Source organism: Saccostrea echinata, unplaced genomic scaffold (genome assembly GCF_033153115.1).
Source record: "Saccostrea echinata isolate AGI-Se365-2 ecotype Australia unplaced genomic scaffold, CSIRO_AGI_Sech_v1 ptg000022l, whole genome shotgun sequence".
NCBI lineage: Eukaryota > Metazoa > Mollusca > Bivalvia > Ostreida > Ostreidae > Saccostrea > Saccostrea echinata.
Genome location: NW_026889771.1, coordinates 15,098,592 through 15,112,417, shown reverse-complemented (window position 1 = coordinate 15,112,417; position 13,826 = coordinate 15,098,592). Strand labels below are relative to the sequence as shown.

Sequence of the window (13,826 nt, the reverse complement as noted above, 5' to 3'; positions counted from 1 at the left end):
AACGTGTGTGTGTGGGGGGGGGGGGGGGGGGGGGGGGCGGCAGCATCTAAATGAAAATATAGCAAAATACTATACTCTGAAACACACCCCCTCGCATTCTAAGGGTTTGTAGTATAGTTTACTTGTGTACCAAGTTATATTGAAATCACACAAAAATTGTAGGAGAATTAGTATTTTGATAGTATGCATTTTTCAATGAGTATAATAACTCCGATAATTTACTGTACATTGCATACTATCACGAAATGAAAATTTTGATACAAATCTATTTGATTCACAGCACTCAAAAATGCATGAATCATTTATTGCTTTATATTTATACCACTCAAATAAACGTAACAAGATTCACACTGATGACCTTTAGCCTAACAGATTGATCCACTGTGCCCCAGGGCCATGGTAGCTCTATATGAATAGATTATAGGGCCCAAGGAACTATACTCACAGAGAAATTCAACATTTTTTTTTTAATCTTTTTTAATTTCATCTCATAATCAACATTAATGTCTTGTAAATCAATAAACAAGTTTCATTAAGGTTTATTATGTTTTGCTCCTTGGTGCATTTCTTGATTGATGAAACCAAAACATACATATTTGGAATGTACCGGTACAAAAACATTAAACAAACAAACAAAAAACAGAAGAAAAAAACCTTTTGTTACCTACATAAAAGAAAAAAGAAGCACAATCTCGTAAAAAAAATGTACACGTAGACTGTTATACACAACACTTTTATCCATAACAATTATTTCTAAATGTCTCACTTGGAAAATGTTATTCATCTATAATCAATGGTTTAAATCACAGATTTGCTTTAAATTCATATTTGTTGTTACCCTTTAAATAAACAATATCTCATTTTTACAGCATTTTTACTGCAAGATTATTTTATCCACCAAATGCATATTGAACCTGGAAAATGATCCCACCTAACGAACATATGGTCGAGCTGAGGTGGAAGGAATGGATTGCTCCCGTGAATATTTTGGAGAAAACAGATACCAATATAAACCAGGTTTCAGTCTCTCTGCAGCAGATAAATAGATCCTTAAGTCTCCTTCCGTGAGGATACATATGTCTTTTTGGAGTTTCTTAATATCACCTTTGAATGGAAGAGTTCCAGAGTTCCTAAAAAAAATATATATGCATCTGTGAACTCAGTTCAGTGCCTATTCTGTAAAATCTCTATGAACATGTATACTGATAAGAATACAAAATCAGGAGCATTGTCTTAACTCTCAGTTTTTGGTTTAATATAATTACCTCTCATCAAATATTTGATATCATGACTGAAATAATTTTTTGTAAAATTATTTTATTTTTCACACACAATTCAATACATTGTCAAAATCCACTAATTCTTATTATCAGAACTGTGCATATATAGAAGTACAGGAGAGAGAGAGAGAAAGAGAAACAATTACAAAAATAGTTGGTTCCACTTGTTCCACTGGGTGTCAAATGACTGAAATATTTCTTCCTTTTGTTTAAAGTCAATTAAGATATTTTTTTTCTTATTCACCATACTTACGTTTCCCCTTCAATGTATTTGATGATACATAAAGCCTTGTGTTGTATACTCCTATTGAACTGCTGAATGTAGGCCTCCCTAACCCCACACTCTGCTGGCAGCTTGTCCAGCTAAAAAGTAAAAATAAAACCTTTGAAATTCCTTCCAATCTCTGTTATTGGTCCAAATTTCATAGTTTGCTGATTTTTTTTTAAATTGCAAATATTTAAATTCATTGACTGCAAACACTGAGACAATCATTTACCAACTTTTAAATGAAACACAGAACATGTCAAATGGATTTTAGTGAATTCTATGGAAGTTTTGAAATACAAAGAAGTCACATATTTCTGGACATATATTTGCCACGGTACACCTAAATGTACTTAAGTTCTGTCCAATTTCTTTTTAATGAAATCTAAAGGACAGTAGAATGGAAAGAATCATTGGCTCATTACTTGAGAGCTTTTCCCCTTTGTTCTAATATCAGGCCATCTTTAAAGAAATTGTCAGTTTGCTTTCTCCAAACTGACTGACTAAAAATAGCCTGACTAAATTTTTTTTAAACCTCCAGGAATCGATTATTATTTTATTCATAATTTTCTGATCCCACTGCCCCTCCCCCCTCCTTTTTTAAAACGTTTTTTTTTAATCCTTTGTCATTTTAAAAGAGAGCTTCTCATTTCAGAACAAAAAGACACAAAGAAGAAGGTACGGCTTTTAGCTTTATTGTGCCCTAAAAATTTAATGTTTTCAAAAAGTTTTGAAACTTGCTTACCGTAAATATTAGTTGAGTATATGACTGTAATAAATCATGAAAGAATATGGCACGAAGGAGTATCATTCTGGAAATATTACTTCATTAATTTGATGCATTTCTCTATTTTAAACAGAAAACCCCCCAAATTGACACATTTCATGGGTTATTTTCCTTAAGAAACAGCCGTCGCCCACTTTCATTTTCAAATATGTTGTGTAAAATTCTTTGAAAAATCACATATCTCAAAGTCTTCGTGGGCGACGCCTGTGGAGAATATTATCTGAAAGAAAATTCCATTGAAAATTGGTGTCTTCTGCAACTTTTTAAGAAAATTCAGGAAAATGCACAAGTTTATGACGTCACAATTAGCATTTAGAAGGTCATGTGAGAAAAATGATTTGTATGATCTTTCTGCATGGAATTTCACTGATTCAGAAAGCATGAGTTTTAATTTTTTCCATCACTTTCATTTCTAAGAAAAACACAAGGCAAGATTTGTATTGAAACCGTAGCTTATTCTTAAATAAAAAGAATTCTTTATGATAGTTGAAATATCACAATCCATATTCTATGATAAGTCACATTGTATCAAGATACAGATCCTGATATGCTTCAGCCATGTTGTTACATCCTAGTACATGTGTTTCTATCTTTCAAGTATAAGGTGGCCTTGTAGAGAATATAAAGATATACAATAATCTTGCCTATTTATCATCAATAAGATACAGCAATGAGTACAAATATCAAACTGCCATTTCTTTTTTCCCACCAGTATTTGGGAAAAACCATTGATTTTAGGCCAATTAAAAGAAATTAATCTTTAGTTTTTAAGGCCAGAAACTAATAATGACTTTCTTTGACTTGCACACAGGAACAGGAAGTAGGAGGGGGATATGATTAGGTATCAGGATCAATAGTAATGTATGACAGAAATGTGTGAGTACCACTGTACTTACTTCATCTAGAAGTCCCGTGACCAATGTGTCTGATTTATCATGCAGCGAAAACAATTCTCTAATCAAAAAGATACCATAATTAGTCAGTATGTACATGTATTGCACTTATTTGTGCATATATGTTGTAACAATAATATTTCAGAGATTATAAATATATTTCAAAATTATTTAGCTAGATGGTGGCTCTGTATCAGCCTTTTATCCATATTTATAGCAAAGCTTTGGTATAGAAAAGAGGTTTTTTTTTTAAAAAAATTATCGCATCTAAATTTTATATATATGCTCATATCAATGCAAAGCTACCCTTGAGGAATACTGGGCTCTGTATCTCCATACTGTAGACCTATCAATTCATTGTACCGCTGATCGTGGGAGTAAGTCACATGATCTGTGTAGGTGGGGGATTCCCGGACCATCTTCTGAGAGAGGTCTATGACTGTAGATGGGTATTCACTGTACAGGATCTCAGAAACAGGTAAATCAAGGTGGTCTGAAGTCTGAAATGATACACCTAACACATTATATATGTAGGGAAAAAAAGATTAGATATATCAATGACTTACAGCCACTTACCTAATTCTAAGATATAATTTCATACAGTACATTTTCCTATATTTGTACCTTGTAGTTCTGAATAAATGTAAGAAATGTTATACTTGGTCCTTTAACCAAATACCCTTATATTTTTTGCTTGTACTTGGCCTTGTAGGCACATATCATGCTGGTTTTTCATCTAAACTTGGCCCCATGGTCAAATACATATAGCATAGTGGTGTAGCTAAATTTGGCCTTATTGTGGCCACAAATCATGTCGATATTTACCTGAACCCCTTAGCCACATGATTATACTTGCCAAAACTTGGCCTTGTAATCCCATATCGTGATGGTATTTACTTGAACTTGCCATAGTAGCCACATACAGTGGTAGTATTACTGTATATTCTCCCTATTTAGTGCCCTTGGCACGTACAAAATTGCAAAAGGGGGGCGGTTACATATGCAAATATAAAATATGAATATAAATACGACAAATATGCAGTTGCTGTAATGAAAAATATGATATCATTTTTGACATATGCTGAGAAAAATAAGCAAGATAACTGAATTCTTCTGAAGCATGAAGGGACATTACAATGTACTGTCACAAGAAAATATCAACAATCAGATGTAACTAAAAGTAAGAAGTGTTTTATTATTTTTTTTTTTTGCACCAGCAATACTGAAAGGCAGAAAATTTTACTATTAGGCGGTAAAAAGGGGGGGACCTTTTTCTCCAACAATTGAAAAATACTTTGGGGGTGCTTATAGGGGCAGGGGCACCTAATATGGAGAATACAGTATGTGAGCTTAGCCTTGTAGCTACATACATATACAGTGGTAGTATTTACCTGAACCTGGCCTTGTAGCCACATACATATACAGTGGTAGTATTTACCTGAACCTGGCCTTGTAGCAACATACATGTACAGTGGTAGTATTTACCTGAACCTGGCCTTGTAGCCACATACATATACAGTGGTAGTATTTACCTGAACCTGGCCTTGTAACTACATACATGTACAGTGGTAGTATTTACCTGAACCTGGCCTTATAGCCACATACATGTACAGTGGTAGTATTTACCTGAACCTGGCCTTGTAGCCACATACATGTACGGTGGTAGTATTTACCTGAACCTGGCCTTGTAGCCACATATCATGATGGTATTGAAGTGATTCATTCTGCTGGACAAGCCTTGAACAACATCTCTCTTTGGGCGAATTAAACAAACTTAGGGTTTTCAGCATCTGCAGTGAAACAAAACAAATATAATACACAAAACAAGAGGCCCATGGGCCACATCGCTCACCTGAGTAACTTTGGCCATGCTGTTCTTTACCAGATTTCCCCCCATTTAATATACCTATTGTGGCCCCGCCCTACCCCCGGGGGTCATGATTTGTACAATTTAGAATCTACACTATTCCAGGATGCTTCCATATAAGTTTCAGCTTTTCTGGCCCAGTGGTTCTTGAGAAGAAGATTTTTAAAGATTTTTCTTATGTACATGTATTTCAATGTAAAACTTGGATTCCCTATTGTGGCCCCGCCCTACCCCCGGGGGTCATGATTTTAATAATTTACAATCTACACTATTCCAGGATGCTTCCACATAAGTTTCAGCTTTTCTGGCCCAGTGGTTCTTGAGAAGAAGATTTTTTAATGACCCCACCCTATTTTTGTCTTTTCTTGATTATCTCCCCTTGTAAGGGGACTTGGCCCCTTATTTTACCAATTTACACTCCTCTTCACCCAAGGATACTTTGTACTAAGTTTTGTTAAAATTGGCCAAGTGGTTCTTGAGAAGAAGTTGAAAATGTGAAAAGTTTACAGACGGACGGACAGATGGATGGACGGACAGACAGATGGACGGACAATGGGTGATCAGAAAAGCTGAAAGCTCAGGTGAGCTAAAAAGTCATCCAAATCAGTTCTATGACAATAAACAGTTTTAAAATACAGTTGAATTTCATTATCTCGAACACCGATATTTTGAATGCCATCAATTTATCAAAGTGATTTAGCAGTCCCAACCACTATTTCTTTATGTTTTTTAACCTTTTTATCTCAAATTCTCATATATCTCGAGCTTTAAACTCAGTCCCATCAAGTTCAAGATAACGAAGTTTGACTGTAAATATAATCTTCCAATTGAAAGAGGAATCATGTAAGAAAAAGAAAGGAAAAATTTATTTTACCATATTGACATTATCTGCCTTTTCACCTATTACCAAGCTCCGACCAAACGTTGTAAGGTGAGAACTAATACAACAGCTCAGGAAATCCCTGTCCAGATGATGAGCCGGGCATAGATATGTAGAGGACAACTGAAAATCAAAAATCTTGCAGGCAGTGGACATATTAATAATAATTATTAATTAATTTATCATTGAATAGAAGGAACACTAAGTAGGATAACAAACCGACTTAACATCACGTGAAAAAAAAAATTCTCTCATTTAATACTAGATGAGAAAATTAAATTTCATGTGGTACACAGTGTGGCATTTCCATATCCTACATCAAATGGAGTGATGTAATGATACACTACTCGATCTCTTATGTCATAGTTTACAACCTGACTTAAACATGAAACTGAAATTGTTTATTGGTGTTCAATAGATGGTGTGATGCTCGGTTTTGATTTACCCATATTATATATATATATATACATGTATTAAATTAAATGGTCACAAGTAGAAGTTAAAGTATAGGAAAGAACATTATATTGAACATACCAGAATCTTTTGAGGAAAGCGTGACTTTTTAAGACATCCTATGTTTTCTATACATTGCTGACAAAGATCGCTAAATTCTTTGTAGGTTTTTTCTAGGGTTGAGTCAACTGACACCTGAAAAAAATGATCTCTCCCTTAATATTGAAATTTCACTCACATTAGATAATAGAAAACAAGAGACCCTGTTGATTATTCAAATCTGGCCAGCTGTTGTTCAACAGTTACTGCTCAACATTTCATACAGAAAGTTTACATTGGTCAAATCAGTAAAAAATTTGAACAGAAAAGTGAACCTGCCTTTGGATTAGGTAAACTAAATTACCAGTTTTACAGAAATTACCTGACTTAGAATAACTTTGAATTTTCCAACAATTCTTTCAAAACACTTTTGAAACAGCTGCTGAATATTTAAGTAGAACATCATGTCTGCTTTTTGTATAACTATGGATAATGCATGAACACAGGGCCCAGTAATACCAAGTGCTGAAAAAATAAAGGCAGTCACAAAAACATCTGCGTCTTGAATCTCATAGAGTTTGTGATCTATAAAACTTGTCACATCCCGACAGATCTCCCCACTCAAGCCCTGACTACTGATCCGTGAAAGTAAACTCAAATCCAATGAACCGGATCCCATGTTCCACACATGAACGACTCTTGGCCCTAAAATATTGTCCCAATGAGACAAAACCATGTATTTAATCAAATTCTGTCCTGGGATATCAATGTTAGATTCTGTAAATTTGGATGATGGACTCAGTGGAGTTATGTCCCCTGGATGTGCTTCATTGGGTTCGGCTTTTTCCTGACTTCCAATCTGGATCACTCCGGCACTGATGTTCCGAATCATCTGTTTGATATTCTTGGAGGAGGACATGGTCTTTCGATGTTTTTTTATTGGTCACCTCACTTTCTTAGATATTTCCAATGATGAAAGCTTCAATGTTTAGAAATAATTATCACATTACTTTGATCTCTCTGTGAGAGTTTATGGTATACACAACATAATCAGCCAACAATATGTTGATAAGCACAAAGCTATTAGCAATAAATGATATAGAATACATTATATCACTTGGAGGAGAAGTTGTATGTGTAAGACATAGTACAAACAACAGGCAGATCAATGAAACAATGGAGAAAAACGTGTAGTTGACAAACAGTAGAATAAGGCCCTCTCGATTCTGGATTTCTGTCAGCCAGTCCTCACGCATAGCAAAAGTTTTCTTGCTCCCCCTAAGGATTGCATTTACAGCAACTTTGGGGTAGTTCAATACATTTGTTCCAAAATCACAACCTAAAAAAATAATAAAGTTATAATATAAAGATGTTGGTTTTCCATTCATTTAAAATGAACTGGGACAACTTTAATCTGTAAAAATTATACTTTAATTTTCTTAATCTCTTACATTAAAGACAGTCACCTATAGCAAGCAGAAGTTTCAGATTTTGAAAGGTTCTAAAAGAGGGATTCATGAAAGCATAACAAGAATTTCATATGTTGATCAAACCAATAGTGCAGACAGTATAGCACTAAAATAGTTACAGAGAGATTCCAGTTTGAGTCTGAATTCCTTTTCTCAGTCTATTACACATACACATTTTATCATTATGAAATAGACGGTTAATTGTACAATATAATGTACTACGTAGGATGTTAAACTCATATTTTTCAACTGATTTGTCTGATTGGTTGAAATTTGTTATTCAAAATGACAGACAATATATATAAGCTATCAAGATTATTCTAACTCGTGTACATTTTGTCTTCATTATTAAAATACATTTGTCGTCTCCGACTCATCCTATTTTACACAAAACTTGTCTGAATGGATGCTGAATAGATAGGTAGATCATGTGAACTGTGAAGGGAAGACAGACATCTCGGCCCAACGACCCCTCAGCCTGACACCTCGGCCCTGACAGGTCGACCCAAGAGTATTGACACGTCAGCCCATATAACAGACACCTCGGCCCAAGCAAAAACTTGTCCCCAAGGTCGTGAATAATTATACCCAGACCCCCTGCCTACTTCTTGCGACTCCCCCCTCCCCCAGCTTCAATTCCTGGGTCCGCACCTGTTAACAATATTAATGAATTTATTAATGGAATGGTTTTCATAAGAAATAAAGAAGAAAATATTCAGTGGATGTAAATGTTCTTAATTACTGTCTCACAACTAAGCCTGTTCGAAATAAACAGTGATTAACCCCTCATTGTCACCAATATGACACACGCTTGATACTCCAAAGGATGCACTGCGGCATCTTGATTGTTTATCAGTTAGCACTTTAATCAATTGTTGTCTCTTTCCTTTATTATCGCCAATGTGCTCGTGGAAGGTCTTTTTAGAATTACAAAAAATCATGATCATTTCAGTCAACATTTTATTCAAGTTGCAAATTGGAAATGTATATTTCCTAATGAAATTTTGCTTGGGCCGAGGTGTCTTATATATGGGTGGTCGACCTATCTTAAATCTTGGGCCGACCAGTCTGAGCCGAGGTGTCACAGGGCCTAGATGTCCGTGGGCCGAGGTGTGTCTGACATTCCAGTGAAGTAACCTCCCCCCCCCCCCCCATTTTTAAGTATGCAGTGATATCTGGTTATCAATACTTCTTAGCTATTTATCACCGTGAAAGTACACTCAACCCATGTTCAGACATCAGAAAATAAAAGGTATACTTTTTTTGCAGTCAGGATTTGCACAATGCAAGAGGTTACCTCTTTTATTTACCGGGTTGCCCCTGTCAGGCCTGTGGTGTGTCAGATGACGACTCTTCTGTCTGAGAAAACCACATTTCGTCTTTACATCCGGTTTGTTAGTCAACATGTGAAATTGTAAAACGTTGTGAAACAGCTTTGACTTTGTAGATCTAGCAATCTTTTCACGTAAACAGAAGAATGACAACCTTGGCAAATGAAAACTCTGTCGAAGCAATTGGAAAAATTTTGGTTGACAAAACCAAACCTTTGAAAGACCGATTCCGAGCATTATTTACCTTACGCAATATAGGGGGAGAAAAAGCTATAGACTTTATTTCAAGCTGTTTTGACGACACATCTGCCCTTCTCAAACATGAACTAGCATATTGTCTGGGTCAAATGCAGGATAAATATGCATTGGGTGTTTTATCTCACGTTTTGGCTGATCGAACCCAAGAGCCTATGGTTCGTCATGAGGCAGGTAAGCCTTCAGCAGTTCAGTGTATACATGCACTTTATTACATGATAATATTGGAACCACAGGGACTTGAGACAATCTTAGCAAAATCGGGTATATAGTATAATAGTATAATATAATATAATATAATCCCCTATTATACTATATACCCGATTTTGCTAAGATTGTCTCAAGTCCCTGTGATTGGAACATGCTGGTTATATACCATAAGCAGTCATAATGAGTCTTTTGTCTGTGGCCAGATAATCTACCATTTTGACCCTCCTCTCGAACAAATATATTGATTTTGGTTCAAATATTGCATTAATACATGTATTATGTGATGGCGAGGCTAGGGCTGAAAAGATTTACCGAAATATCGATACTGTTCAATATATTTGCTCGATTCTATGTTTGATTCACTATCTCGATTTTCGGTTCGATACTTTTTTAATAATCCGGTTCGCTAACTCCTTGAAATAGATCGGGTTTGACACACACAAGGGAGAAAATGGCGACGGAGAAAGTTTCAAAGGAGGCTCATGCTGCTAGTATTGACACGAACAAAGTTCTCTTTTAATCTACAGAAGCACAAATAGTGCTCTTTCAGGGTTGTCCCTAAGAATTGAAATAGCAGGGGACATTAAAAAAGTAGAAGGGATTCTGTTGTTCCTCTCCTAAAAGAGGGTTGAGGGGAACACCAGGATAAGCAGGGGAGTACATCATTATAGGCAGGGAAATTACCCGGCCCCCATGTCTTAGGGACAACTCTGTCTTTATTGTATCACTACCTTTTACTTGCCTTTTGAAATCTGAATACATGTTTTATTTAACCTTATAATTTGTTTCTTTTTTAAAATGTATCGTATTGAAAAAATTGAATTGTGACACAATTTAAGTATCGCGATAAGTATCGTATCGTGGAGGGGGCGTATCATTTCAGCCCTAGGTGAGGCAGGACTGATTTGTGGTAACTTAAATCTATGTCGGACATTTGCTCAATATCTATTAAAGAGACGTCAGCCCAAGATGGCTTACTTAGAGATGGTTCACACTAGTAGATTTTTTCTTGGTTCTGTTCTGCACTATGATAATACCTGCAGTGATGTATCTTGTTAAAGTCAATGCAATAGATCTGATGTAATTTTCACAGTATGTTTATTTCAGTGTTATACATCTTTGGTCATATATAAATTTGTATTTAATATGATTTCAGGTGAGGCTCTAGGGGCCATTGGAGCTCAGGAATCCATCAGTGTCTTAAAGGAATATGAAAATGATCCAGTCATAGAGGTATGTATGTAATGTATAATACATATCAACATAAGGCATTATATAAATGTCACTGGGTTGTCAGGTGTGTGAAAATCCATCAAAATACCAGATCTCAATAGCTCAGTGGAAAGATTGCTGGCATGGTGCTAGAGGCCCTGGATTCAAGCCTAGACTGAGACTTGATTTTTCACTATCTGTAATGTAACATTGTCTATAATGTAGAGTATAGACCTATAGATCTGATTTTTGGTTAGTACATACATGTACTGGTTGAGGTTTTTTTTGTATCTCGCTTGAGCTGAAAGTAAGCTTGAAACACTCTCTGATTATTTTTTTTTCCATTGTCTGTTGTACATTTATTATTTGTCTGTCACCTGCTTTTTAACTTTCTACATCTTTTACCACTTGTAAACAACCAGTACTAGGCAAATTGTAACCACACTTCCCACATGTCATTTATAGGTAAGGGAAATTCAATTTAATTCAAACAGAATTCAAAATCTTCTTCTCAGAATCATTATGTGAAAAGAAAGGCAAAATTATTGTGAATGCTTAATTCATCAAGAGAGAGCAATGTTGAGTATTATGTGACTATAATGTGAGCATAGTAATTCAGATTCTCATTTGCATTCCTTTAAATATGAATAATTTTACATCTGTTGTAGGTAGCAGAAACTTGCCAGTTAGCTCTCCAGAGGTTAAACTGGCTAAACAATCAGCAGGATGAGAAGAACTTGTTACCAAATCCTTACAAGTCTGTTGACCCAGCTCCATCTACAAGTAAAATGGAAATCACTGAACTGGAAAATATCTTATTGGATGAATCTCTGCCTCTCTTTCAGAGATACAGGGCAATGTTTTCACTCAGAAATTTAGGAACAACGGAAGCTGTAAAAGCACTGGCAAAAGGTAATGCATGTCATTTTAGCTGACCTGATCCGAGGGCTCAATTGAGCTTTTCTGATTAAAATTTGTCATTGCTGTCAATATAGACTATTTTATCTTTGTCTCCAGAACTACTTTGTTGATTTTAACCAAACTTGGCACAAAGTATCCTAGGGTGAAGGGGATTCAAGTTCGTTGAAATAAAAGACCACACACTGGTAATTAATACATAGTGAAAATTGGATAGGGCCATTTAAAAATTGTAAGAACCACTGGGCAGCCAGAAAAGATGAAACTTATATGAAAGCTTCCTGACATAGTGTAGATTCAAGTTTGTTCAAATCATGACCCCAGGGAGCTAGGGTGGGGCCACTATGGACATCAAAGTCTCACATCGGAATGTATAAAAAAAATCTTCTTCTCAAGAACAGAGAAGCCATGATCAGTCATATTTATATGGAAGCATCCTCAGGTAGAGTATATTCAATTTTGTTGAAATTATGACTATCAGGGGTAGGGTGGGGCCACAATAAGTGCCATCTAGGTTTTACGTGATGAGAATATATGGGGAAAAGAATCCATTGATGAAGTACAGAAGGGCCATAGTAACTATTGTGGGCTTGTGGCTCACGGGTCTCTTGTATTAAGTTTTGGACTTGGGTTAGGGTGGGGCTAAAATTGGGGATCAATTTTTATCTTATACATTATTCAGGAGAAAAAAAAAATCTTCTCCAGAATAAAAGACCATGTTAGTCATATTGAAATTGGAGCATCTCCTTAATTTGATTCAATTATGACATGGCCCTTGGGGATAAGTGGGGACATAATTATGGGCTCAAAATTTTTCATCTGAACAAGGAGGAGAAAACGATCTTTTTAAAATCTCCTGAAGAACAGTAATTTGACACAGGTAAGCATTGTGACCCCTAGGCCTCTTGTCTTAGTCTTGAAAAGTTTTTTGGTACTGTCTACACAATGCGATCATATTAATTTGTTTCCTCCAATTAATTGCAATGCACATGCATTTTACATGTTTGGTTAATATTTTGAACATCATCATGATTTATCTTTGAATGAGTTAGTTTTGCATGTAATTAGGACACAGATAGGAAAAGAAAAATGAGAGATGGGTCTTCAAACTCTTTGTCTTGGCATAATGAAGTATGTGTTTGTGTGTGTGGGAGAGGGAGGGGGGTGTTAGTCTTGTCTAAAGCAGAATTTGATTTCTCTTTTAATTAACTTAGGTTTATATGTGGCATTGACATGTGGGTGCTCACTTTAATGTGTTGGGTGTGTTTTGTGCCAGTATGATCTCCATATTACTTTGCCTTTTGAACTAATTTGATTGGGAAATCTATTTTTATGTATATGATAAAAAAATTAACTCTCCTTTTGGTTAAACCTTAGGTCTCAAGAGTAGCAGTGCCCTCTTTCGCCATGAGATTGCATATGTCCTTGGCCAAATTCAGAGTGATGCCTGCGTAAATGAGCTGAAGGCAAATCTTCAAAATATGAAGGAAAACCCAATGGTGAGACATGAGTGTGCTGAGGCCCTTGGGTCCATTGCTACCCCAGAATGCACCAGGATTTTGGAGGATTATCTGAAGGACAATGAACGAGTGGTCAAAGAGAGTTGTATTGTGGCCCTAGATATCAGTGAATATGAGAACAGTGATCAGTTTCAATATGCTGATGGTTTGGCTAAGTTAAATACTGTGAAAAGTTAACAATAAAACATTTTAGCTCTCAAATTTTGATCTTGGATTTTATTATAAGATAAATTACACTTTCTAATGGCAGGATTGTGATACTAAATGAACAGAAAAATTTTAGGTACATCCCTATTTAAGTTTACCTAATTACTTTACAAGTCTTTCTGGATTACTTTATTTATTTCTTAATTGTTCTGGAAATATTCATGGATATAAGGAAAATTATTTGCAGGTAAAGCAATAAAAGATTTCCAATTCAATTTTGTTTCCTTCAGCATTTGTATT

The 13,826-nt window shown here is 35.5% G+C and overlaps 2 protein-coding genes across 2 annotated transcripts; one reads left to right on the top strand and one right to left on the bottom strand.

Moving 5' to 3' along the window:
- Positions 1-264: 264 nt before the first annotated feature.
- LOC133190518 (guanine nucleotide exchange factor C9orf72-like) lies at positions 265-7,799 on the bottom strand. The gene is made up of 8 exons (XM_061326192.1): positions 6,847-7,799; positions 6,507-6,620; positions 5,967-6,095; positions 4,899-5,015; positions 3,532-3,725; positions 3,229-3,286; positions 1,534-1,643; positions 265-1,130 (listed from the first exon to the last, which is right to left on the bottom strand). The coding sequence occupies exons 1-8, from the start codon at positions 7,381-7,383 to the stop codon at positions 932-934; spliced, it is 1,458 nt and encodes a 485-aa protein (XP_061182176.1). The 5' UTR covers positions 7,384-7,799; the 3' UTR covers positions 265-931.
- A 1,501-nt stretch (positions 7,800-9,300) lies between these two features.
- LOC133190955 (deoxyhypusine hydroxylase-like) lies at positions 9,301-13,580 on the top strand. The gene is made up of 4 exons (XM_061326632.1): positions 9,301-9,693; positions 10,886-10,962; positions 11,610-11,853; positions 13,237-13,580. The coding sequence occupies exons 1-4, from the start codon at positions 9,411-9,413 to the stop codon at positions 13,554-13,556; spliced, it is 924 nt and encodes a 307-aa protein (XP_061182616.1). The 5' UTR covers positions 9,301-9,410; the 3' UTR covers positions 13,557-13,580.
- The last annotated feature ends 246 nt before the right edge of the window (positions 13,581-13,826 follow it).